The sequence below is a fragment of the Peromyscus californicus genome, unplaced genomic scaffold, assembly GCF_007827085.1.
Source record: "Peromyscus californicus insignis strain IS unplaced genomic scaffold, ASM782708v3 Scaffold_13__1_contigs__length_99412109, whole genome shotgun sequence".
NCBI classification, from domain to species: domain Eukaryota; kingdom Metazoa; phylum Chordata; class Mammalia; order Rodentia; family Cricetidae; genus Peromyscus; species Peromyscus californicus.
In genome coordinates, this window is record NW_026294424.1 from 82,240,217 (window position 1) to 82,263,701 (window position 23,485).

Below are 23,485 nucleotides of genomic sequence, written 5' to 3' on the forward strand. Positions count from 1 at the left end.
CAGATGGTCCCTATGACACTTCCCCAGCTTTGTGTCTTCGTATATACGTCAGTGTTTTACCTTTCTCTACTCCCAGGCTTTCCCATGACCAAGTCCCAATTCTCTGATAACTGCCTTATCAACTTTCCTTCCTAAGATTATAGTCTAGTGGAGACCACCTCATAATGTGACGGAGATAATTCGAATAGTGAGATCAATAAGTTGTTTCTGACTGATGGTGGAAGACAGATTTTTATAATAAAATCTTTAGCCTTTCAGCTTTATTTCTTTTCTTTCTGTTCCAAGGTTTTTGGATGAAAGTTGATCCCTGAAATTTTACATTTAAACAGCAGTTTCATACCTGGAAGTAAAATCTCTTTTATAAATTACATACAATGTTAGGATAATAAAACCTTCATCTGGAGAAGAAGAAAACATCTCTGATGCATATCGAATGGGAATTTAGCTCCCAAAGTTTGTGTAAAGTATACAGTTCCCTATAGCATGAATCTTAAAAGGTCTTATTAATGAAAATAAACCTGGAGCAAGGTATTGGGGTGAACGCTGGAAGATCAGAGAAGCAGAACAAGCCACAGCTTCCTCACCTCGCCAATTCCTCAGCTGATCCTGTTTCCTCAGACTGGAAGCTTCTGTGTCCTCATCCAAATGGATCTCAGCTGAACTGCTGCTCAAAAACCCAAAAGCTTAACAAAGGGTCTAGTTCCTGGTCCTCATGCCTTAAATACCTTTCTGCTTCCTGCCATCACTTCCTGGGATTAAAGGCGTGTGTCACCATGCCTGGCTGTTTCCAGTGTGGCCTTGAACTCACAGAGATCCAGATGGATCTCTGCCTCTGGAATGCTAGGATTAAAGACATGTGCTACCACTCCCTAACCTCTATGTTTAATATTGTGGCCGTTCTGTTCTCTGACCCCAGATAAGTTTATTAGGGTACACAGTATATTGGGGGACATAATATATCACCACAGTTCCCTCAGATAGACACATGGGAATTGGACTTTCAGATTGCTCTACTCTCTGTTTATTGAGGTCACTTAGTGATCCCCAATATAACCTTAGAAGTTAGCCCCAAACAACTGAGGCTCCTACCAGTCATCTTACCTTTCAGATAGAGCTGACAAAATATTTTAAATTTTCTTCTCGACCTTTGACTTATCTCTGTCTCAATTCTTAGTTACATATATTTGCACATATATATGTATATATAAAGTTTTCTGATTTAAAAGTGTGTGGCTAATTTATTCTAATTATGCCTGTGCTAGCATAAAGTAGGAGCTCAATAATTTTGTATTGAATAGATGAGTATTTCCCCTACAATGACAGAAATTATGTGGCATTGTATCAAATCTATGGCATTAATTTAAGCAAAGATTTAAGAAACATTTTGTGTGTTGAAGAAAACAAAACTGAGCATGACATAGGCTCTTAACTGTCAAAAAAAAAAAGCTACATTATAGGTGAGTTTGTTTTCTTGTGCTGTGCTGTCAACATACCTGAGGCAAATAAGCTAAAGGAGGAAAGTTATTTTGGCCCACAGTTTCAGTCTGGAATTACCTGGTTCTGTTGCTTTGGGCAGATGAGGGAGAAATGGTAGAGCAAAGTTGTTTACCTTGTGATCACTAAGAAGCAAAGACAGAAACAGGAAGGAACCAGAGTTCCCAATACCATCTTTACGGCAGGCACATCCTTGTGATGTCGCTTCCTCCCACTAGCCCTCATCTCGTAAGGTTCCAATACTCCCCAGTGGTGCCCCAGGCCTTTAGAATATGGTCTTTGGGGTGATGTTTACAATCCAAACCATGACAATATGTAAAAGGAGATGAGAAGATAAACTAATAACTAGTTCTGTACTAGAGAGAGAAGCCAGTATGTGTAACGAGCATATCCTCAAACTTCGCCAGCTTAACACTGCAGAATTTGCTTCCTACTTACTCATATTTGATGTGGGTCTGGCAACTTTATTTACTCTTACCAAATTTGACACAGGAATCTGAGTTCACTCTATATGTGTCTCTACTACTTAGTCTTTGATTCCAAATAGAGATGGGAGAGAGGATGTGAGTGAGAGTGTGAGATGTGAGTGAGCGGGGCCACAGTTTGAAACAGACAATCTTGTAGCCACATTTCTTCTACCAATGTCCTGCTTTTAGATGCATGAGTTTAGAAATTCATTCTTCCTACCTACCAAGAAGAAGAGAAAAGTGATCCTATCATGCAGTATTTAGCACACTAAGAAGTAAGTCAATGTAGGTAGGGAATTTAAAATATTTTGTTTGTGCTGCATCTCAAGTTATTTGTCATTATACTTAAAAACATTGATTGTATCAGCAAAGTTTCAGTAGGAAAGACTCTTCAAATGAGAAAACATTTTACCCCAAGTAGACATGTCTCAGTACTTCTGGAATCTCACTGTCTCATCTGCTCATCAATCTCTATTTGAATCTAGTTGAAGATTCTATCAATGTCTGTTGACATGGAACAACCTATTCATAATAGTATTCAAAAGAAAACATGTGCAGACTCTGACAGTACAGCCAGGCTTACACACCCTTTTCTTTGCCTACCATTATTGGTAGACTGGTTAGTAACATAGAACCCAAACTGACATAACTTCCTGAATGTGTATGAAAAAATGTCCTCTGAGCTCAGTGCTGATGATGTCACTGGATAGCGTCAAAGCTAAAAGGTGAAAATGAGGTAGATTTTGAAAATTTCATGTTCAAAAACTACTTTTGAATAAATGAATAGCAAGAAGAAGTGGATTTATTTAAGGGTTCTTATCATTCAAAAGCAGCCTGGTAGAAGATCTAAGACTAGCTTTGTGTTTTCCAGGATTTAATTTCATATTGAGAGAAATAACTCTGTCTTCTTGCTGCAATACTGTCCAGTTGCTGAAATGTAATATACTTGAAAAGCAGTTTGAATTAAATTTCACTGTAGAGGAAAAAGAGCTATACTATTTATACTCACATACTGAAAAAGAAAATTTTCTTCTAACTTCAAACACTTGATTGGGAAAATCTATCTTTGTTTTGTCCCTTATTCCAATCTTCTTTATTTTGAGACAGAGCCTCAAGATGAATCCCAGGCTGCACTGAACTCGCAAAACCTCTGCTCTAGCCTTTTGATTGGTGAGATTAGAGGTTTGCTCCATCACACCCAGCCCTGACCTATTCAAGTTTTGTGCATCTTATGCAATTCACTCATTTCTATATGAACATATTTCTTGTAGCTCCAGGTTTGCAAAGCATTCTTAGAAGACTAAAGCAGATGTTCAGAGGAAGACAGATGTTTGTGTGGTTCTGTTGCTAAAGACTACCATTTAGAAATTAAAGAGATTAGACCAGAGGTTCTCAACCTGTGGGGTGCGGCCCATTTGGGGGTCCAACAACCCTTTCACAGGGGTCACCTGAGACCGTTGGAAGTATGAGCTATTTACATGATGATTCATTGCAGTAGACAGTTATGAAGTAGCAACAAAAATAATTTTATGGTTCAGGGTCACCGCCACATGAAGAAGTGTATTAAAAGTTTTCAGCATTAGGAAGGTTGAGAACCACTGGTTTAGACAACTGTACAAAGATAAAGTATTAAAATATTTTATACAGTATTATATAATATATCATAGTTAATGACATAACTAAATACATGATATGGAATCAAAGTTATTTAGGAATTTCAGGGGAAATTTTTAATGCAAGGTTAGCTAGAAAATCCCTTGATAAAACAGAATATTAGTTGAGGGCACAGGGGTCAAGGGGAGAAAAAGGTTTTTCCTGGGTAAGGGACAACAAAGGAGCAAAACATGAACAAAAGCTGGAGGTTGAAGCCATAAATGAGCTTCAAGGAACAAGGTGTGGAAAGGGGTGACTTGGAGGTGTTCTCCTTTTAAGAAAAGCTATAATATGGTATCCAATTAGCATCCTCATGAACAAGCTGTAAGCGGCAGCATAGCTTCCTGAAACACTATGTGACTATGCACTTAATCTCTTGTAAATGTGATTTCTGTTCCTAGAAATATTAGGAATTGAGATCTTCATGTCATTTTAAAGTGTTTTCAGTCCTTCCTTCCAGCTCAAGAGGTTACAAATTCATTCTCCTTAGCCATTTGAGTCTTCATAGAAAAAGCTGAGTATCACAGTTGAAGGAGATAAGTGATGAGTTCAACTGGGTCCAGTCTATGGAGGAGCTTGAATATCAGTCTAATGAGTTTGGATTTCATGGTAGCAGTGAAAGGTCTTTGAAGAATACTCGTGAATGGGAAATACAAAACCCAAGTATTGTAGAAAATCAGTGTGGACTTATTATATAGGATATATATATGGGGAAGTTGATAAACTGGTGCTATCTCAGATATCTCCATAAGTAATTACTTAGGCAATTACATCATTTTATGAGCCAGTTCTGTGCTATAATGCACAAAAATGTTTAGTACATTTCCCTCTTTTTTATTTCTCAAAGACCAGAGGACTCATTCCTTTAGATCTCACAATGGTTACTTTAAAATCTCAAGATTATAGTCAAAGAAAGAAAGATCTGTGACAGCTGTAGGAACTAAGGAAATAAAAAGGGACACTAAATTTGTTACAGTGCCACACAACTTCTAACGTATACTAATCAATAATATTATCTATTACAGTCTTGCATCTTACAAATCAATCTTGTTAAAACCATTCAAGAATACAGTGCCTTTTATATAAAACATTAAAGCAGACAAAGCTTTTGTAAATACCAAATGTTGACGTTGTCACCTGTCTTCTAGGGAAAGCATCAAACAGTGTTCTGAAATTTTCTCAAATAGTTAGCACTTAACTCAAAAAGAGATAATATTTTGGGAGGATTAGCATCATTGATGGACTATTTAATGACCTATTTGGTCGTAGTTCCCTGGGGGACTAAAGTGGTTTAGAAATGCTAAATACTGTAGGAATAATGAAAAGGCTTAGGAATGATAAATGGTATAAGGAGAGAAATGGTAAAATTCACATTTCTTGCCTCGCTCCATCTCTGCCACAGCCTTGAGAGTCATTAGCCATAGGTGATTCTTTCACTTCTTCAGAAACTGGAGAACTAGCGCAGGACTCTTGGGTGCCTGGATTAGTTACTCTCCTTAGTGCTATGGCAACATACTTAGCAAAAGCAACTTAAGGCAGGAGGGTTTTATTCTGGCTCACAGTTCAGGGATGCAGTCCATCACAGTGTGGGCATCCTCAAGCCGGAACTTAAGGCAGACCCAAGAGGCGAATGCCTGACTTCACCTGCCTTTCTCTTCCTCATCGCTCATTCCAGGGTCTATCAAGTTGCTTATTGAAATTAACCACCACAGTGGCCTACCAAATCTGAGCTTCCTTGATAAGTCTTTTAATTTAACACTCACTTATCTTCTTTCAGGTATAGAATTTCATTTCATGATGGGGGGTGGGGTAGGGTGGAGAAACATCAGTTTCTTAAAGCTGCCAGCACAACTATCTGCTGCAGACTTCCTTTCCTCGAATGGGTACACAAAGATGCATGGAGAAAGCCGGTAACAGTATAAAATGTCTCTCGTGGGCTTTGTGTGTGTGTGTGTGTGTGTGTGTGTGTGTTAGATATTTCTTTCTTATATCTTTATTTTTTTAATTAAGAGAATTTATTTTACATATCAACCACAAATTCCCCTGTTCTCCCTCCTCCTACCCCCTAACATTCCCCCACAACCCACCCCCTAATCCCACCTCCTCCGAGGCAAGGTCTCCCATGGGTAGTCAGCAGAGCCTAGTACATTCAGTTGAGGCAGGTCCAAGCCCCTCCTCTGTGCACCAAGGCTGAGCAAAGTGTTTCACCATAGGCACTAGGTTCTAAAAAGCCAGTCCATGCACCAAGCACAGGTCCTGGTCTCACTGCCTAGGGGCCTCCTAAACAGTTCAAACTAAAGAACTGTCTCACTTATCCAGATGGTCTGGTCCAGTGCCAAGGGGGCTCCTCATCTGTTGGTCCACAGTTCCTGTGTTTCCACTAGTTTGACTAGTTGTCTCTGTACTTTTTCCAATCATGGTCTCGATATTGCTTGCTTGTAGAATTCCTCCTTTCTCTCGTCGATTGGACTCCTATGTCTGGCTTGTAACAACTTCATCTAAGACTCAAAATATTGGAACCCTGAATCACACTTTGGGGAAGAGTAGAACAAGAGTTAACTGAAAGAAACCTCAGGCTAGTTACAGTCCACACTAGGAATGTCTGAAGACCAGTTTCTTAAGACCAGTTTCTTACCATGTCACTTCCCTTGTTCTTGTCTTAATATGATTATTCCATTACACACACACACACACACACACACACACACGCACGCATGCACTCATGTGCACACATGCACAAGCACATGTGTATATTTAACTCTTTTTTTTTTTTTTTTTTTTTTTTGGTTTTTCGAGACAGGGTTTCTCTGTGTAGCTTTGCGCCTCTCCTGGAACTCACTTGGTAGCCCAGGCTGGCCTCGAACTCACAGAGATCCGCCTGGCTCTGCCTCCCGAGTGCTGGGATTAAAGGCGTGCGCCACCACCGCCCGGCCGTATATTTAACTCTTAAAGGTCATTTTCTCCTTTCCTCTCGCTGCTACATCCTCAGCCATGAGTATTCTCAGGCTACAGAAGAGGCTTGCCTCTAGTGTCCTCCACTGTGGTAAAAAGACGGTCTGATTGGACCCCAATGAGACCAATAAAATAGCCAATGCCAACTCCCATCAGCAGATCCAGAAGCTGATCAAAGATGAGCTGATCATCCAGAAGCCAGTGACTGTCCATTCCTGGCTTGATACCAAAAAGACACTGGCTCGAAGGAAGATGGGCATAGGGAAGTGCAAGAGTACTGCCAATGCTTGAATACCCGGGAAGGTGATCTGGATGAGAAGGATGCGGATCCTGCGCTGACTTCTCAGGAGATTCTGTGGATCTAAGATTAACTGCTGTATGTATCACAGCCTGTACCTGGAGGTCAAAGGGAATGTCTCCGAAAACAAGCGGATTCTCATGCAGCACATCCACAGGCTGAAGGCAGACAAGACCCACAAGAAGCTCCCGACTGACCAGGCTGAGGCCACAGGTCTAAGACCAAGAAAGCATGGTCGTATCGGGAGGAGCGCCTCCAGGCCAAGGACAAAGAAATCATCAAGAGATTTTTTTTCCAAGGAGGAAGAGATCAAGAAAGAAAGCTTCCCTCATGTCTGTATATAGCAACCTGTCTGTGGCTTCAGGTGGATCAATCATTAAAATAAAACAAGCCTTTGTCTGTTGCCCTCTTTAAAAAAAAAAAGTTATTTCCTCCCTCAAAATGATTGCTTAAAAAGCAAAACAAAACAAAACAAACAAACAAACACCAAATGTGTTTTATTAATACAGCTTAGCTGTTAAGAGAGCACACTGCATTTGCCGAGGACCAGAGTTTGGTTCCCAATATCCACATCAAGTTGCACACTACCACTTGTAAGTAAAGAACCAAGGGATCCAATGCCTTCTTCTGGCCTCTGTGGACACTACATTCATACTCATAAAAACATACTATCACACATAATTAAAAATAAAAACAAAATCTTTTTAAAAAGATCTAATGAATAGTCAAGTTATAGGAGTTTAAGGTGAAATGAATATACTCATGGGTATTATTAGGCACCATTGAAGATGAATCAGTCTATAGATCATGGATGTCTTTCCATAGTCTTAACTATTCAAAAATTCAACATAGAAACAAGTGTAATAACTAATTGTAGCACAGTGGGAATTATTATTTCATACTTGGGATATTTGTGCAGTTCTGACAAAATTATTGATTAGTATTTTTTGGCACAGTTAAAAGCTTCCATATAATTTTCATCAGGAAATCTGAACAAAAGCAATCGAAAAGGATTTCTGCACACTATATCATGCATTTGAGTAATTCCCAAAGATGCCAGTATGAGAGCTGTGGGTGACAGGCAGGTGAATTGGGGGTAGCAGAGGTGGGGTGGGGTGAGATTCTGTAGCAGAAGCTGTAAGATTTCTCAAGGCTACAAAAAGAGCCAGCATCAGCCAAAGATGAATTTCCCCACAGTACACCATAAAGACTGTGCACCAGAGGATTACAACAATACTGCTAGCATCCCAAAGAGCTCAAGGAACTCAGGGATGCTCCCAGGAAAGTAAGCATTGCATTTTTTTTAACTGCCTGGTCTGTGGAACACTTCATGACAACATGAGAGAGAGAATCAGGACTTTTCAGGTTTCTTTGCACCTGGACTTGTCCATGTGCAGCTCAAAGGTAAGGATAGGGACTAGATAATGAAAACAGAGGAGGCAGTGATGTGGGCAAGTCAAGAACAAAAGCTGAAGAAGAAGCTCGGGGAAGCTTCCACTCAGCGTCTCCAACCATCTCCTAATCCTAGTGAGCATCATTTGTGTAAGTCTGGCCTGTTTTTCATTCAGTTTTATTAACAGACTTACAGACCCTCCAAATACCATATAGCTGTAACAAACAGGTTGATGTAGCACTCAGCACACCAGGCATTGGAATACATACAGCATCATTTGGGATATATTTTTTTTTCTTTCTTTCAGATTACAGACTGATGGTGACCCAACCCTTTATTTTCCAGGGAAAAGAAATCTAAAGATTTTCCCCCCAATAGTGGCTATTAGCCAGAACCAGATCTGAAACAGATGTCCACCACTATTCTCTCTGCCCTGCTGAGTTGGCAGAGAAATAACATGATTGCCTCTTTTCTAGGGCCTGAAATCAAATGGCTCTTTAGCCATTTGCTGTAGTCTACTCTAACAAACCTCTTCCTTGTGTTGAACTTTCCAGTTCAGCAGGAATGTGATTTACCACAGTGCCAACAAGCAGAACAACATTGCTAATGATGCTCTTCCCTAGCCATGTCTACTGGGAAATGTGGGAAGTTTGTGTGTAGAGGAATCATATAAAGTTGTCCTGTGCCGGGACAATAGAACTAAGAAAGGAAATGACCTGATACAGAGATGTCCAAGTTCATGCCTTAGTCAATTTGGGCTGATGTAACAAAACATCTTAGATTACAAAGTGTGTAGGGAACAGACATTTACTTTTCCAGGTTCTAAGTCTTGTAAATCGAGAATCAAGATAATAGCAGATTCACAATCTGCTTTCCCCAGATGGAAATTTATCCTTGTAGGGCACAAAGTTGAACAGGCAATTTTAATTTGGTTTTATACAGAGACTGATCCTACTTTAAAATGCTCTTAATCTTAAGACTTAATCACCTCCTCAAGACTCCTTAATACTATTACATTTGGGAGCTAGGTTTCAATATAGGGATTTGAGGGGTCTTATTAAACATTCAGCTCATGGCAATACTTGTAGGCTTGCTAACTATGGGCTTTAGAAGAGGTCTCAGCAGCTAATCAATTGTGTGTAACTGAATAATCTACACAATTCACCCTTTCTTGCCCCAGGTAACACCTGTTCTGGTTTTTGTTTTTGTGAGTTTAGCTATTTCGTATATCTCATATAAATTGAATCATGTTGTATCGGTCCCTTTCCAACTTATTCACTTAGTAAAGTATCTTCCAGATTCTAATATCCTAATTTTCACAGTCAGGTTTGGTTGATTCTTTCCCTTGGGGTGTCCCTTCTTGTCTCATTAACCCAGCAATACAAGCTTGAAGGCCTATATGCTGCTCTCTGCAGGAGCCACATAATGAATTCTAAAAATCTGGCTAAAGCATGCGCCTTATTCTAACCCTAGTCTTAGACAGCGACATAGATTGTGTCAGCAACATAGTTTCAGTCTTCTCAATTCTCATGAGAACTCTTTTCAATGAATGCCCATTTCCTTGAATATATAGCAAGGCCACTGGCTGCAGATGAAGGGCGTTGGAGAGGCTTCTGTTTAAGCTTCTCTTGTGTGCATTGTATGTCACTGGTGATTTAGAGCCACACGACGACACATCCAGAAATGTTCAGCAACAAAGAGCATGCAGATATGGTGATGGAGAGGTCCTCTGGGTGTCATTGCCGATCCTACAGCCTTCAAAGCAAAACTGCTTTTATGTAGTAATTGTCTTGCCTGAACTTCCTCATCTCTCAGTATTTCGCAACTTAATTCATAAATAACTTTTGCCATGAGACTTGATTAATATTTGAATGCCTCTGACTTGACCTTGCCGTCCTAGGTTCAAAATTGCCTGATACCTTTTTTTTGCTTGGGGTAGGCCCGTATTCAGTGAGATGCTGGCAAATAACTTCCAATACTTGATTAGGAACAGATCTCTTAGACAGGTTTTGGGCCCAGGCATAAGAAAAGTACTTATTGAACTATTTCATTCCCATCATTAGCCACAGTCTGTAGTTCTGGTCTCAGATATATCCAATGTTATGGGAGCAACCAGCTTAGCATCCTAGTAGGCCATTGTAGATCACCATCCTTTGACAATTCTCTAGCAACTGTTTCCACTTGGGCCTCTACGCACATTCAAATATCTTTGGTGGTGCTTTTGTAAATAGGAGCCAATATGATTCTTAGATTGAAAAATAAAGACCCCATGGCAAAGCCAAAGCAGTCAGATCATCCTGCTCCTTGGCGGTGCCTGAAAGCTATGTATTTGTATGGTTTCGGGAACGAAGGTAGTTGCTCCAGTCCTCCACGTAATTCCCAGGTCTTTGTAGGTTAGCTGGACTTATTAGCTTGCCTCTCCTTGTCATGTGAGCCACTGCAGCCCTTAACTCCTCTGACCTTTTCCTCAGAGGAGGCATTTTCATAACAGTCAATGCAATTCACTAGCTTGATTTGAATGTTTATTGAATCAAAGGCTCATCTCATGCAATGACAGCAGTTAGGTTGGAAAATACACTCCAGCAATCCGGTGTATTTACACAGACTTCTTTGCAGTAAGAGTTCAAATTGTGCCAATTTGTTCATGGAAACTGCAACCAAAAGGAGAGCGCTAGCCTAGCTCCTGATGACAAGGGGTCCTCTTTGGCCTGAGGTACTTCCCTACAGGAAACACATCACCAAGTCAAAGCTGTGAGCGCTGCCTCGCTCACAGCTTTATGAGTGACAGGTAACAAGTTCTTTGCACTGGGGAGCTCCACTAAGAACAAAGCTCTGGGAACCAATGATCATGCATCAGTCATTCCCTCCACCATCTTGGTATTCTGTGTTATTTAGTTTATTGCCTTAAAACATGTAGGGAGTTAACAAAAGTTCCCACCCAGCATGACCAGTTAAAACTCCAGGAAGGTGACTTAGGCAGTATATTTCTACATGATAGAAAGACACAGGCTGTTTTCTCTAATGACACAGAGTGTCTACTACAAGGGTAAATTCAGTTAAAGGCAACTCAATATGGAAATCCTTCCACTCTTACTCCCTACCTCTAACCTCAGTCTGATGCTGGTCCTTCCACTTGGTGTCTCACAGTCTTCCTACTTTCCCCGTGGCCCTTTCAGAGCACTGCTATTTCCCATGAGTGCTACAGAGCATTGACTATCTCTCTGGTATGGTCATTCTGGGGACCTATGCCAGCCAGTCCCCGGCCTGTTACCTAGATGTTCTCACAAAGCCCGTGAACTTCCCATAGCACCGTTTCAGCATTGTTCGGCTCTCACTCAATGTTATTCATGATTGCTATGGCTTACCCATGGAAATAAATTCAGGCTGATGTTCAAGTACTTTCCGTTTGTGACTCCTGTTTTTTGATTTGATGTCTTCCAGATTACAGTCTTTATAAACTTGCAGTGACTATTTGGGAGTGGTGGGAAGGTCAGAACCATACCTTGCCCTCCAAATGTTAATATTATCACACCAACTTCTTATTAGACGTGCACTTGGCATGCTGGGTTCTTCTTCTAGCAAGTATAAGGTGGAGGGAAAGTAGCAAGTTAGAAAGAAAAGAAAGGAAAAAAAATTAAGGGAGGGAGGGGAAGAGGGATGGTGGAGCCGTTCTAATTATTATTTTTTTTAGATGTTGATATGTTTATTTCTAAATTTTAATATCTTAGAGTAGTGCTATATAGAACGGCTGCTACTTTTAGATTATAATAATGGACCTTTTGTTTTACAAAGATACATATGTTTTTAATTTTTTATTTTTATTTTGCAATACAATTCAGTTCTACATATCAGCCACGGATTCCCTTGTTCTCCCCCCTCTGACCCCCCTCACCTTCCCCTGGAGGAGGTGGGAATGTTCTAATTATTATTATTATTATTATTATTTTTTTTTTTTGGTTTTTCGAGACAGGGTTTCTCTGTGTAGTTTTGCGCCTTTCCTGGGACTCACTTGGTAGCCCAGGCTGGCCTCGAACTCACAGAGATCCACCGGCCTCTGCCTCCCGAGTGTTGGAATTAAAGGCGTGCGCCACCACCGCCCGGCATAATTATTTTAATACCACTTGCATCGCCTAGGTTACGATCATTTCCTTTCTTTCCACTTCTCTCCTCCTGTCATTCTCATTCTCTCTCTCTCTCTCTCTCTCTCTCTCTCTCTCTCTCTCTCTCTCTCTCTCTCTGTTTTGGCAATTTGTTGTTGTATAACTCCTTATGCTTTCTTGGAGTCTGTAATTCCATTTATGTCTCCTGAATATTTTTGTCTGGTCTTCCCAGGAGCTGGATTACATAAGAGACCTGGAGAAGTAGCCCCTCACAATTACAGTATCTTCGATTATCCTAGTCAGGAACAGTAATCGAAGTGTTTCCCCAGTTCTCAAAAAGCCTGTGGTCCCAGGAGCTTGATATAGACACCAATAGCTTCAGGGTTGGGCCCTTTGTGGGACATAGAAGGATGCAATTAAAATGCATTAATGTGATTCTGTGTTCAAACAGGTCACTGAAGTTGATCATTTTAGTATGGAATGAATCTCAATATTTATATCGGTAATGAAGCTGTAATATTCCAATAATGCATAATTACTATTTTAAATTTATGTACACATCTATTAAAAAAGAATGAAATAACAACAGCACAGACTATATCTAGCAATGTTTTTTTTTTAATCCATTTGTTACTGCTTTAGAGTCAGTGCACTTGCTAAGTGTGAGGAGAAAAAAACAGAGCTCTCGCCTTAATGGAACAGAGAAAGTTTATCCTAGAGCCAAATTTGAGTGACCATGGCCGTGGGATAACAGATTTATTTAGGTTATTGCAAATTCATTGTTTCAACATGGAGAGAGTTTCATGGGATTTTATAGTTTTACAGAATAAAGTCATAAATCAATACCTGTTTAAAACGCATTGGTGAGTACATCAGAAGATGGGTACATCATTAGAAGGTGGGTACAGAAGAAGGTGGGTACATCAGAAGGTGGATATAGCAAGATGGGAGAAGCTTCTCTATAGGCCCCAGATGCTATTGAATGATATTTTTAGCTTATGGATTGGTGGTACCTAGGGGTCTCAGTTAAAAGATTCTAAAAGACTTTTAACTTTTATGGGCAATTAATGGCTCTTCATGGGGTTAAACCTAGCCCAAGATAAAGTAATTGATGTCTGAAGTTGCAGCATCCCAACCTCTCCACATCAGTTCTGTCAGTCAACAGTCTTTGCAGACACAGCTTCTTTCTAGGAATTCTAATTGGCAGATAGAATCCCAAATGTGAACATTTTAATCACAACGCATTTAAATAAACTTTTTCTATGTCAAACTAGAGTGAACTGACTTATTTATGGAGTTTTTCCCATATGTATGTGATGATTGACTCCATTCTCAAAGCTATTTATTTATTATAACCTTTTTTTGCATTTCGTTATGATTTTGTCACTGTAGTAAAGTTAGTATATCAGATTTTTGAAAGGTGAAAAGCAAACTGGAAAATACTTTATTGCCATTATGAAATTAAGGGGACTGCATATAAACTCTTCATTTGAGATGTAATTTAATTTACAGGCTTATTTCATTTCATGGACATTATCTTGATTTAGTCTGTTGTGAAGACGTGCTTACAATGTTATATTGTCTCTCTAGTTTTCCACATTGCTGCATTTATTGTACTTTCAAAATTTGTATTACCTGCTTTTTCTATTATCCTGGTGTAGTTACATAATTTTTCTTTTTACCTCTTTTTTCAATTTTTACATAATTATACTCTTTTTTTCAAACCTCTGTTTTTTTTTCTCTAAGGGCTCATTTGAGTCACTGATGTGCTGATAAATATTACTAGCCATTTTTTTAAGGAAGCATAAAGAGAAAGCTCCCCCCCCCCACACACACTTTTCAAGTTTGCTGGAGGAGAAGTGGTGGTGTTGTAAATATCCCTGTGTTATCCAGCCTGTAACATAAGATAGCTGGGAACAATGGTGTAAAACTGGCCTTCACAAAGGGTTGTGAACTGGTTTCAGCGCCCCATTGTCTGAATTCCTGGTCTCCTGGGGGTTGAGACCTGATTCATTTCATAGTTATATTTCTAGTTCCTAGAACACTGCCTAGCACATGGTCACCATGGCGCTTTTTGTTAAATAAACGAAAGAACAAAGAAGTTCCCCTCAGTTCCAGGAAAGATGACAGAGAAGCACTTTCCCCAGAGGGCTAGCCTGGTAACTCTATCCCTTGTTCAGCCCCTTCATAAGCCTAAATTATTATTATTTTTTTTTTTTGGTTTTTCGAGACAGGGTTTCTCTGTGTAGCTTTGCGCCTTTCCTGGGACTCACTTGGTAGCCCAGGCTGGCCTCGAACTCACAGAGATCCGCCTGGCTCTGCCTCCCGAGTGCTGGGATTAAAGGCATGCGCCACCACCGCCCGGCAGCCTAAATTATTTTAAGAGTAAGAATTAGCACTCAGTTTTTGAACAATATATATAACTTTTATTATATTAACAAAAAGTACACTGTAGGTATTTTACATTCTGGTATCCTATTTCTGAATATGGCATGTAGAAAGTTAAAATAAATCCCATTAAAACAAAAAAGGCAGAAAAGGAGAAAGGCTGGGATGGAGGGAGGAAAATAGTATGAAATATTTACTGAGTCTCTATGTTATATACTCAAATTGCATTATGTGGGTTATAGTGTAAGATTAAGAATGTTAGTTCTAGGGCTGGAGACATGGCTCAGTGGTTAAGAGCACTGGTTGCTCTTCCAGAGGTCCTGAGTTCAATTCCCAGCAACCATATGGTGGCTCACAACCATCTGTAGTGAGGTCTGGTGCCCTCTTCTGGCCTGCAGGCAAACATGCAGGCAGAACACTGTATACATAATAAATAGATTAAAAAAAAAAAAAAAAAAAAAAAAAAAGAACATTAATTCTAGAGGAAGATTCCTGGAAGAAACGGTTCCATGTCTACTTTCTTATTGGTGATCTTTGACAGATAATTCATTTGGCTATTGCCTTCGTTACCTATTTGATTGTGTTGATGTAAAAAATGCATAATAAAGATACTTATTGCTAAGTTTGACCTCTAGTAAACAAAATGCATTTTAGCAATAATTATTTTATGAAAGCCTTCAACACTATGAAGCATGTACATGTGCTATCATCACCTTTTAGATGAGATAGCTAAAGGACATGGGTTTGAGTTCTTTATCCAAATCTCCATAGCTTACTCACAACGCTGTCCTCAGTTGAAATGAAGGTGTGGAATTTGAGTGTAGAATACATTCTGAAACCTCAAAAAGGGTTTCTGATTTTTGCTTTTTGAGGGAGGTGAATACAGCTATAAAATATAGGAGAAACCCAAGGATAACCTAAAATAATCAGAGGGAAAAAAAGGAAATAAAAGTGTAACATAATACGTGGTATTAAAATTAATCTCCCTCATCTATTTTAATGGCTTAATATCTAGTTACTTTTTTCTATACTAAAAAAAATGTAACCATGAAACACAATTCATTTCTCATCACTTAAGAACAGTGATGCAAAAGGCAAGTTGTTGGGCAAAGATTTGTTTTGGAAACTGAAGATGATAAAGACTCATCAGTAGATTCCATGTTATCTTTGGGTTGCAGGCATGAGGTCTACATCCAGAGCAGGCAGTGAGGAAGCACACCAAATAGGTGGGCATCAGTGCAATGTACAGGTGCCAAGTTCTCTGTCCTGCGGCTTCCAAGACAGTAGGGTCCTGTAAATCTAAAAGAAAAATGACTGTGTAAAAACTGTTACTGCTCATGTATTTCAATCCTTTTCCTAAGAGGAGTTCATTGTGCATTCAATGCTTAATTTACAAATGGATCCTTTCCCAAAGGAAAGCCATAAGAGTCTACATCTCTCTGGTTCAGCCAGGAAATAGATCAACAGTATCTCACTCATTCAGTGACTTCATGCAGAAGTGTCATCTACAACAAAGCTCAGTGAAGAGATGAATAATGACTTCACCAGATATGCGACACAAGTATACTTGGCAAAGATCCAGGAGAGATTGTGAAGTCACTAATTGCCCCAAAGTGTTTCAAAGTATGGTCTTGCCAACTCAGTGGTTGGTCCACTTAAATTGATATCTACCAATTTAAATTTTCTAACATTATTCTTAAAAGTTGAATACAATAGTATAATTTGAAAAATTTGTCTGATAATCTGAATACAGAGGTGGGTCTGCATCTTCCAAACACCCATAGAAATAATCCCTTGTCAGATTATTAGACAGGCTGGAGGCTCTGCTGATACACCCCTGTCTTACAAGAACATCAGGGAATCAATTGTACTGATTGTTGTGAATGGCACAAAGGGATAATTTCAAATGCTTCCAGTTGAAATCCTAATATGATGAATGCTTCGTTTATAATTCACTTTCGTGTAAAACTGGTGGATAACTGAGAGCTCATTCAAATTCAATAACGTTGAAAAAATACCCAGAAAGTTACATAGAAGTTACATTCTACCAATGTAGAATTAATTCTCTCTCATTAATCTTCTCTTTTCTACCTCTCCTTTGTTAAGGTCCACGATGAGCAGGAAATGGGACTCAAACTCTTCAGAAAACTGGAATCACACCTGCAGTAGCAATGACACACAGCAACCCTGGTACTCGGATATCAACATCACCTATGTGAACTATTATCTTCACCAGCCTCAAGTGGCAGCAATCTTCATTAGTTCCTATTTCCTGATATTTTTCCTGTGCATGGTGGGAAATACTGTAGTTTGTTTTATTGTAATAAGGAACAAACACATGCACACTGTGACTAATTTCTTCATCTTAAACCTGGCAATAAGTGATTTGCTGGTTGGAATATTCTGCATGCCTATCACATTGCTGGACAACATCATAGCAGGTATGTTGAGTTGTATGCAGTATAAAGATGCCCTCAGAAAATGCTTCCACATATGCTCAAAGTCAGAGCAGAGTCATTCATTCATTTACACATACTTATTGAGTGCCCTGAAGTGTTCCAGGTGAAGATATCTTCACAAGATGAAGATCTTGTTTACATTCTAAACAAAACATGTAATGATCAAATAGATGTATGGTTTGGGAACAAGAACTTCTTTCCCATACTTCTGGGTCCATGTCATTATTTCTTTATACCACTTTACATGGTGTAGAAGTGCAGGGACAGTATATTCCTTCATCCAAGTAGGGTTTTCATTCAGAGTGTTGGTTTAATATTGTACGAGTTGAGGAACAACACTTGAGATGTTCACGTTCCTACCAATATAAGAAAAACAATGAAATAATTGCAACATATTGAAGTTCTCTGCAGTAGTGCCAGCTATTTCAAAGCTCCTATCCTCTCAGGACGCTCAGTTTCCTGACATCATTATTTTGAATTAGATGATTAACATTTTGCACATAAATCACGTCACCGTACCCTTGCTTTTGTTTTCTAATAGGCAGCCACTTACAGCATTTTATGTCTTTATTTTTGGTAATTATGACCACATATCTAAGTAACATGCAACTCATGCCATTTTCTGTTTTCTAAACTGCATAAGACAGAAATTCCATTTCCGTAATCCACTTATACCACATAAACACAAGCATACATCACACCCTTCACCTCTTCCACTGGCCATGATGGGAATTGCTCAGTGGTTGTTAGCTGTCTCCTCACTGGCAATCTTCTCCACTTCTCTTTGTATTTGTCCCTCTGTTTTCTGATATCAGATCTTCGTTCTACTTTATTCCTTCCTAAGAAATAGCACATCGTGATGAAACATTTCTGAGAATTTACGTGTCTCTAAATGTCTTTGTTTTACTCTCACGATTATAGTTAGCTATGTGAACAGTTCTGGGTTAGAAAATTTTCCTCTCAGAATTTTTTTTTTTTTTTTTTTTTTGGTTTTTCGAGACAGGGTTTCTCTGTGTAGCTTTGCGCCTCTCCTGGAACTCACTTGGTAGCCCAGGCTGGCCTCGAACTCACAGAGATCCGCCTGGCTCTGCCTCCCGAGTGCTGGGATTAAAGGCGTGCGCCACCACCGCCCGGCTTTCCTCTCAGAATTTTAAAGGGATCACTTTCCTGTTGCTTCTGAGAAATGTTGAGTTACTGTTGAACATTTTTGACTCTTGCTGTCTTTTATTTGAGTTGTGTATTTTTTCTTCCTAAAAGCTTTTTGAGTTTTCTTTATTCCCCCAGTGTTCTGAATTTTAGGAAATTAGGGCTGGAAGTTGGTTTTCTGTGGTTAATTTATTGCACTGGATGCAAAGTACTCCTTTTAATCTGAAAATCAATGTGCTTCATCCTGGAGAATTTTCTTGGCCAAGTCTTTTCCCTTGTTTTGCCTGTGTTAATCACATGTAGGAGGTCAGGATGTCCCTTTTCATTGTTTCTCATTCAATTTATGCTTCTTATTATTCTATTCTTCAAATGTGTGTGTGTGTGCGCGCGCGCGCGCGTGCACGTGTGCACATGCTAAAGGCATGGAGGTATATACCTATAATATAATATCAGCACTTTGGAGATCCAGGCAGGAGGATTGCAAGTTAAAGTTCAGCATGATCAACATATAGACAATATCTTCAAAATCCATGGGTTTGGGACTAGACAGATTGCTTGATGCTTAAGAGCAGTTCATAATGACCTAGATTTAGACCCCAGCACCCATGTTGGTTGACTCAAAACCGCCTATAACTTCAGCTTCTAGTGAATTTGATGCCCTCTTCTGGCCTCTGTGGGCACCTGAACTCACCTGTATATACCTATATACAGACACATACATACACATAATTTTAAAATTACAATAAATCTTTTTTAAAAATCCAAGGACTAACTATATAGTTCATGGTCAGAATGATTACCTAGGTTATACAGGGTTCTGGGCTCAATCCCCAACACTGTGGGGCAGAGAAGGATTTTCTCAACTTTCATCTTGAGTTCTTCATTTTCATTGTTTTAAATTACGTGGCCTATTTTTGTTAATTTTCTGTATGTTTCTTTACCATTATCCTATATTTCAGACATTACTGGTAACTTGTTTATTCTATTTCTATGTGAATTTTCTATTACACAGTCCTTTCTTGTGTTGCTTTATTTTGGGTTTGAGGCTTTCTAGCATGAAGAACCATTTTTGGTTTGTTTTTTAGTGTGAGGTCTTATGTGTTTAATAGACTCACTGGGGAATATATTTTATGATCTAGACTGCCTGGGAGGCTCAAATGGAGAAATCCCAAGTTAGAAGCCGATCTAAACACCATAGCAAAGCTCTATCTCAGAAAGCAAAGAGAAAAGGCAAATCTAAGTAGGGATGCCTATTAAAAATAGACTCGATTATGGTATTTAGGCTAATAGAAATTACATATGAGTAGTTTGTTCTTTAGAAAAGAAACTACAGGATTTTTTAGCAATAAAATTTAAAATCCAAAAAACATGTCTAGATTATTTGTTCGGAGGAGAAGCTTTTTTTTTTTTTTTTAACTGAAAATGAGTTTTTGGAAGGTCTTACTGCTCTGATAATTTTGCTTATTTCTCTAGTCACCAAGGTCTAGGTAAGGAACTCTGTTATTTCCATTAATGTATAGTAGTCTTTATTCTAGACATCACTATTATGTAAATTGCATACTGTATATATTTGTTTCAGATGTAATTCTCAGTTCCTCACAATTTTGGGGGTGTATTTCCAAACTACAAAATTATTTTTCTGGCTGCTGTATTCGCTTAGAGCATCGCAACGTAAGGTTTGATGGTTTCCACTCTGGAAACTTAGCTGAGCTTAAATCTTATGATGCTCATAACCGGCTGGGGCAAGGTGTATATTTGGTTTTTACCTTATCCGGAGATACCATGAGTTATAACACATATTCAAATCTTCCCCAGGGGACTAAACAGAGGCAAGTGTGAAGTACTTCCTAGAGTGTCTCGGATGTAATTGTTACTGGGTTAGTTTTGCATTGTGAATACTGCACTGATGAAACACTCTGTCTGGAGAAATTACCAAAAGCCCCAGGAGACGTGGTTCCATGGCTGCCCTCATTTCTTGCCACTTTGTTCTTATTTGCAATAGAGTGTGGCAAAATAATCTTCTCAAAAGACTGTTCCATTTCCCACCCAGGATGGCCATTTGGAAGCAGCATGTGCAAGATCAGTGGGCTGGTGCAGGGAATATCAGTCTCCACTTCAGTCTTTACCTTGGTTGCCATAGCCGTGGACAGGTAAGTCAGCTCCAAATCCTGAGTTTCAGAAAGTGTTGATTTACCAAGCTACTACATCTTGTCACTGCTATTAAATGATACTGAATATACTGATATTCATATATATGTGTGTATATGTATAAATAATACATAATATACTGATATAACTATCTACCTGTTTATATTACTATAATACAGAGTACTACCACAAAACTGTTGCTTCACTGAAGATTTATAACAAATTACTTAGCATGTAATTACATGTATTTACTCAGATTTTAAAGTGTTAGTATTTCCCACGCAGTTACAGCTTGGGAATATGAACTGAGATATTTAATTTTAGAATCATTGAGACATTGTTCTTCTCTGCGATAACCACATAACAAGGCCAGTTGGACCCTCAGTGTTTGAAGTAATAAACCACATCACTTTTGGGTAAAAGATACATGGTTTTTGTGTGTGTGCTCACTCAAAATATACATCACACTTTAAAGAAAGACATTAAATACAAGGATCTCCTGCAAGTGAACATTATACAGTGAACAAAAGCTATACTATCATTTGTATTTCTACTTCAATCTTAAGCTTAAAATGTTTGTTTTCACTTCACATTTGGTACTTAGGTGTCCTTACACGCTTTGAGCAATGTTTCTGATATGACACTTGAAAAAAAGTTAAAAATAAACATTGATCCTCTACATTTTAGAAAGTAAATGAGATTAAAATCAACCAACAATGCTTTTTTTCAGTGGGTAATGTTAGAGAGATTTCAAATGAATGAAGCAGGGCAGCATAAGTCAACATATATACATTTAAAAAAACATAAACTGGAGAGAGATTGCATAATGACACACACGATATGGTGTCACAATGTGAAATCTAAAACATTCCAGATGCAGGCAAATGCTGAAAAGTGCAGAACTGCATATACAGGAGAAATGGCTAGCAACCTCCGAATGTCTCTGCAAAGAGGCAAATGAATGCGTATGGCTGGCTGCCAAGAGGAACACAGCTGCATCTGAAATGTTGTGTTTAAGACAGCGTGGTGTAGAGATGAGAAGGACGTATGTTAGGTCTAGAGAGCAACAACAAAGGACATCATGCATTTTCTTCTACTTTTTATGTTTGAAAATTTAATGAGGTTAATCAATAAATAAATGTAAAGTCGTTTTATTCTTTGTGTGGCATGAATGCCTTGATCTGCATCAGGTTGTTGAATTTTAGTTTGTGTGTTAGACATGTCCTGTCTAGTGTTTAGTCAACTTTACACAAGCTAGAGTCATCTGAGAGGAAAAAAAAATCTCAACTGAAAATAAAAATGCCTCCATAAGATCAGCATGTAGGCAAGTCTGTGGGGGCATTTTCTTGATTAATAATTGATGTGGGAGGGTCCAGGTCATTGTGGGTGGTGCTTTCCCTGAGTAGGTGGTCCTGGGATGAATAAGAAAACAAACTGAGCAAACCAGTAAGTAGCACTCTTCCTTGACCTCTGCCTCCAGGGTTCTTGTCCCGAGTTCCTTCAGTAAAGTGTGACTTGAGAATTATATGCTGAAATAAACCCTTTCCTCCCAAATTGATTTTGCTTGTGAAATTTTTGTTTGCTGTGTTTTGTCTTTTGAAACAGGGTTTCAGTCGGTATCCTTGGCTGGATTGGAATTCACTGTGTAGGCCAGGCTGGTCTCAAAGTCATAGATCCACCATCCTTTTGAGTGCTGGGATTAAAGGCATGCGCCACCATACCCTGTCTTGGTCATCATCTTTATCATGGCAATAGAAACCCTAACTAAGGTTTCATATGTTTGAGTTTTTCTTCATCGTTATCACTTTAGTTTCATTCATTTCATTTTTAATTATTCAGAGATTGTACCAGTAATACACATAATATTAAATTATCATTCTTATTTTATTAATAAATTATAATCTTTGGCAATTGCCTACATGTATATTGTTCATTCTGATGACTCTGTCCCATGGCCTCTCTTATCTCTGCTCCCACTACTACCACAGTCCCTTCTTTCCTACCAATCTCTTTCCAATACTTACGACTTCCTATTTTGTTCTGTGTCACACAGTGTTTAATGAGGCTGTTGATGTGACCATGGCTTTGGAACCATCTATTAGAGCCGTGTGGGCTCACTAGAAGCTATATAAGTAGATACCGACTTGCCTATCTCCCAGAATCTGTTAGTAGCTAATAGTTCAGCAGTAACTGATACAGCCTCATGAGCCCCTTCACCATTCACAGCTGACTGTTGTGGATGGGCTGCACTTGTACAGACCCAGGACTACGAGGCACAGCAACTGTGAGTTGATGATTGCTGTGGCCATATCATGCTTTGAAGATGGCATCTCACAGCTCTTCTCCCTGTTTGGTCTCATATTCTTCCTATTCTTCACTTTCACTGAGTCTTAAGGGTAATGGAACAAATGTCTTGTGTGGTGGTATTGTGTTCCCCAAAATATTGTGCACCCTAATAAACTTATCTGGGGTCAGAGAACAGACCAGCCACTAGATACAGAGGCCAGAAAATAGTGGCACACACGCCTTTAATCCTAGCATTCCAGAGGCAGAGATCCACCTGGATCTCTGTGAATTCAAGGCCACACTAGAAACAACTAGGTTGGTGACACATGCCTTTAATCCCAGGAAGTGATGGCAGAAAGTAGAAAGGTATTTAAGGCATGAGGATGAGGAACTAGATGCTGGTTAAGCTTTTAGGCTTTTGAGCAGCACAGTTCAGCTGAAAGGCATCCAGTCTGAGGAAACAGGATCGGCTGAGGAATTGGCAAGGTGAGGTGGCTGTGGCCTGTTCTGCTTCTCTGATCTTCTAGCATTCACCCCAATACCCGGCTCTGGGTTTGATTTTATTAATAAGACCATTTAAGATTCATGCTACAGTCTTGTTTAGGTCTGAGTCTTCAACCATCCATTATTCTCAGCATCTTATGGCTCTCTGCTTTCATCAACATCCATTGAAGAGGGGATTCTCTGGTTACGGCTGAGCA

At 39.2% G+C, this 23,485-nt stretch overlaps 1 protein-coding gene and 1 pseudogene across 2 annotated transcripts in view; both read left to right on the forward strand.

Annotated features, from left to right (window-relative positions):
• The window catches only part of Npffr2 (neuropeptide FF receptor 2), a 160,643-nt gene that overhangs the window by 122,952 nt on the left and 14,206 nt on the right, over positions 1 to 23,485 (forward strand). For both annotated transcript variants that reach the window (XM_052735339.1, XM_052735340.1), the window contains exons 2-3: positions 16,852 to 17,186; positions 20,401 to 20,500. In XM_052735339.1, coding sequence (XP_052591299.1) covers positions 16,859 to 17,186; positions 20,401 to 20,500 — 428 coding nt within the window. In that variant the 5' untranslated portion in view covers positions 16,852 to 16,858. The remainder of the gene's footprint in view (positions 1 to 16,851; positions 17,187 to 20,400; positions 20,501 to 23,485) is intronic.
• LOC128108794 (60S ribosomal protein L19-like) lies at positions 6,606 to 7,208 on the forward strand (annotated as a pseudogene).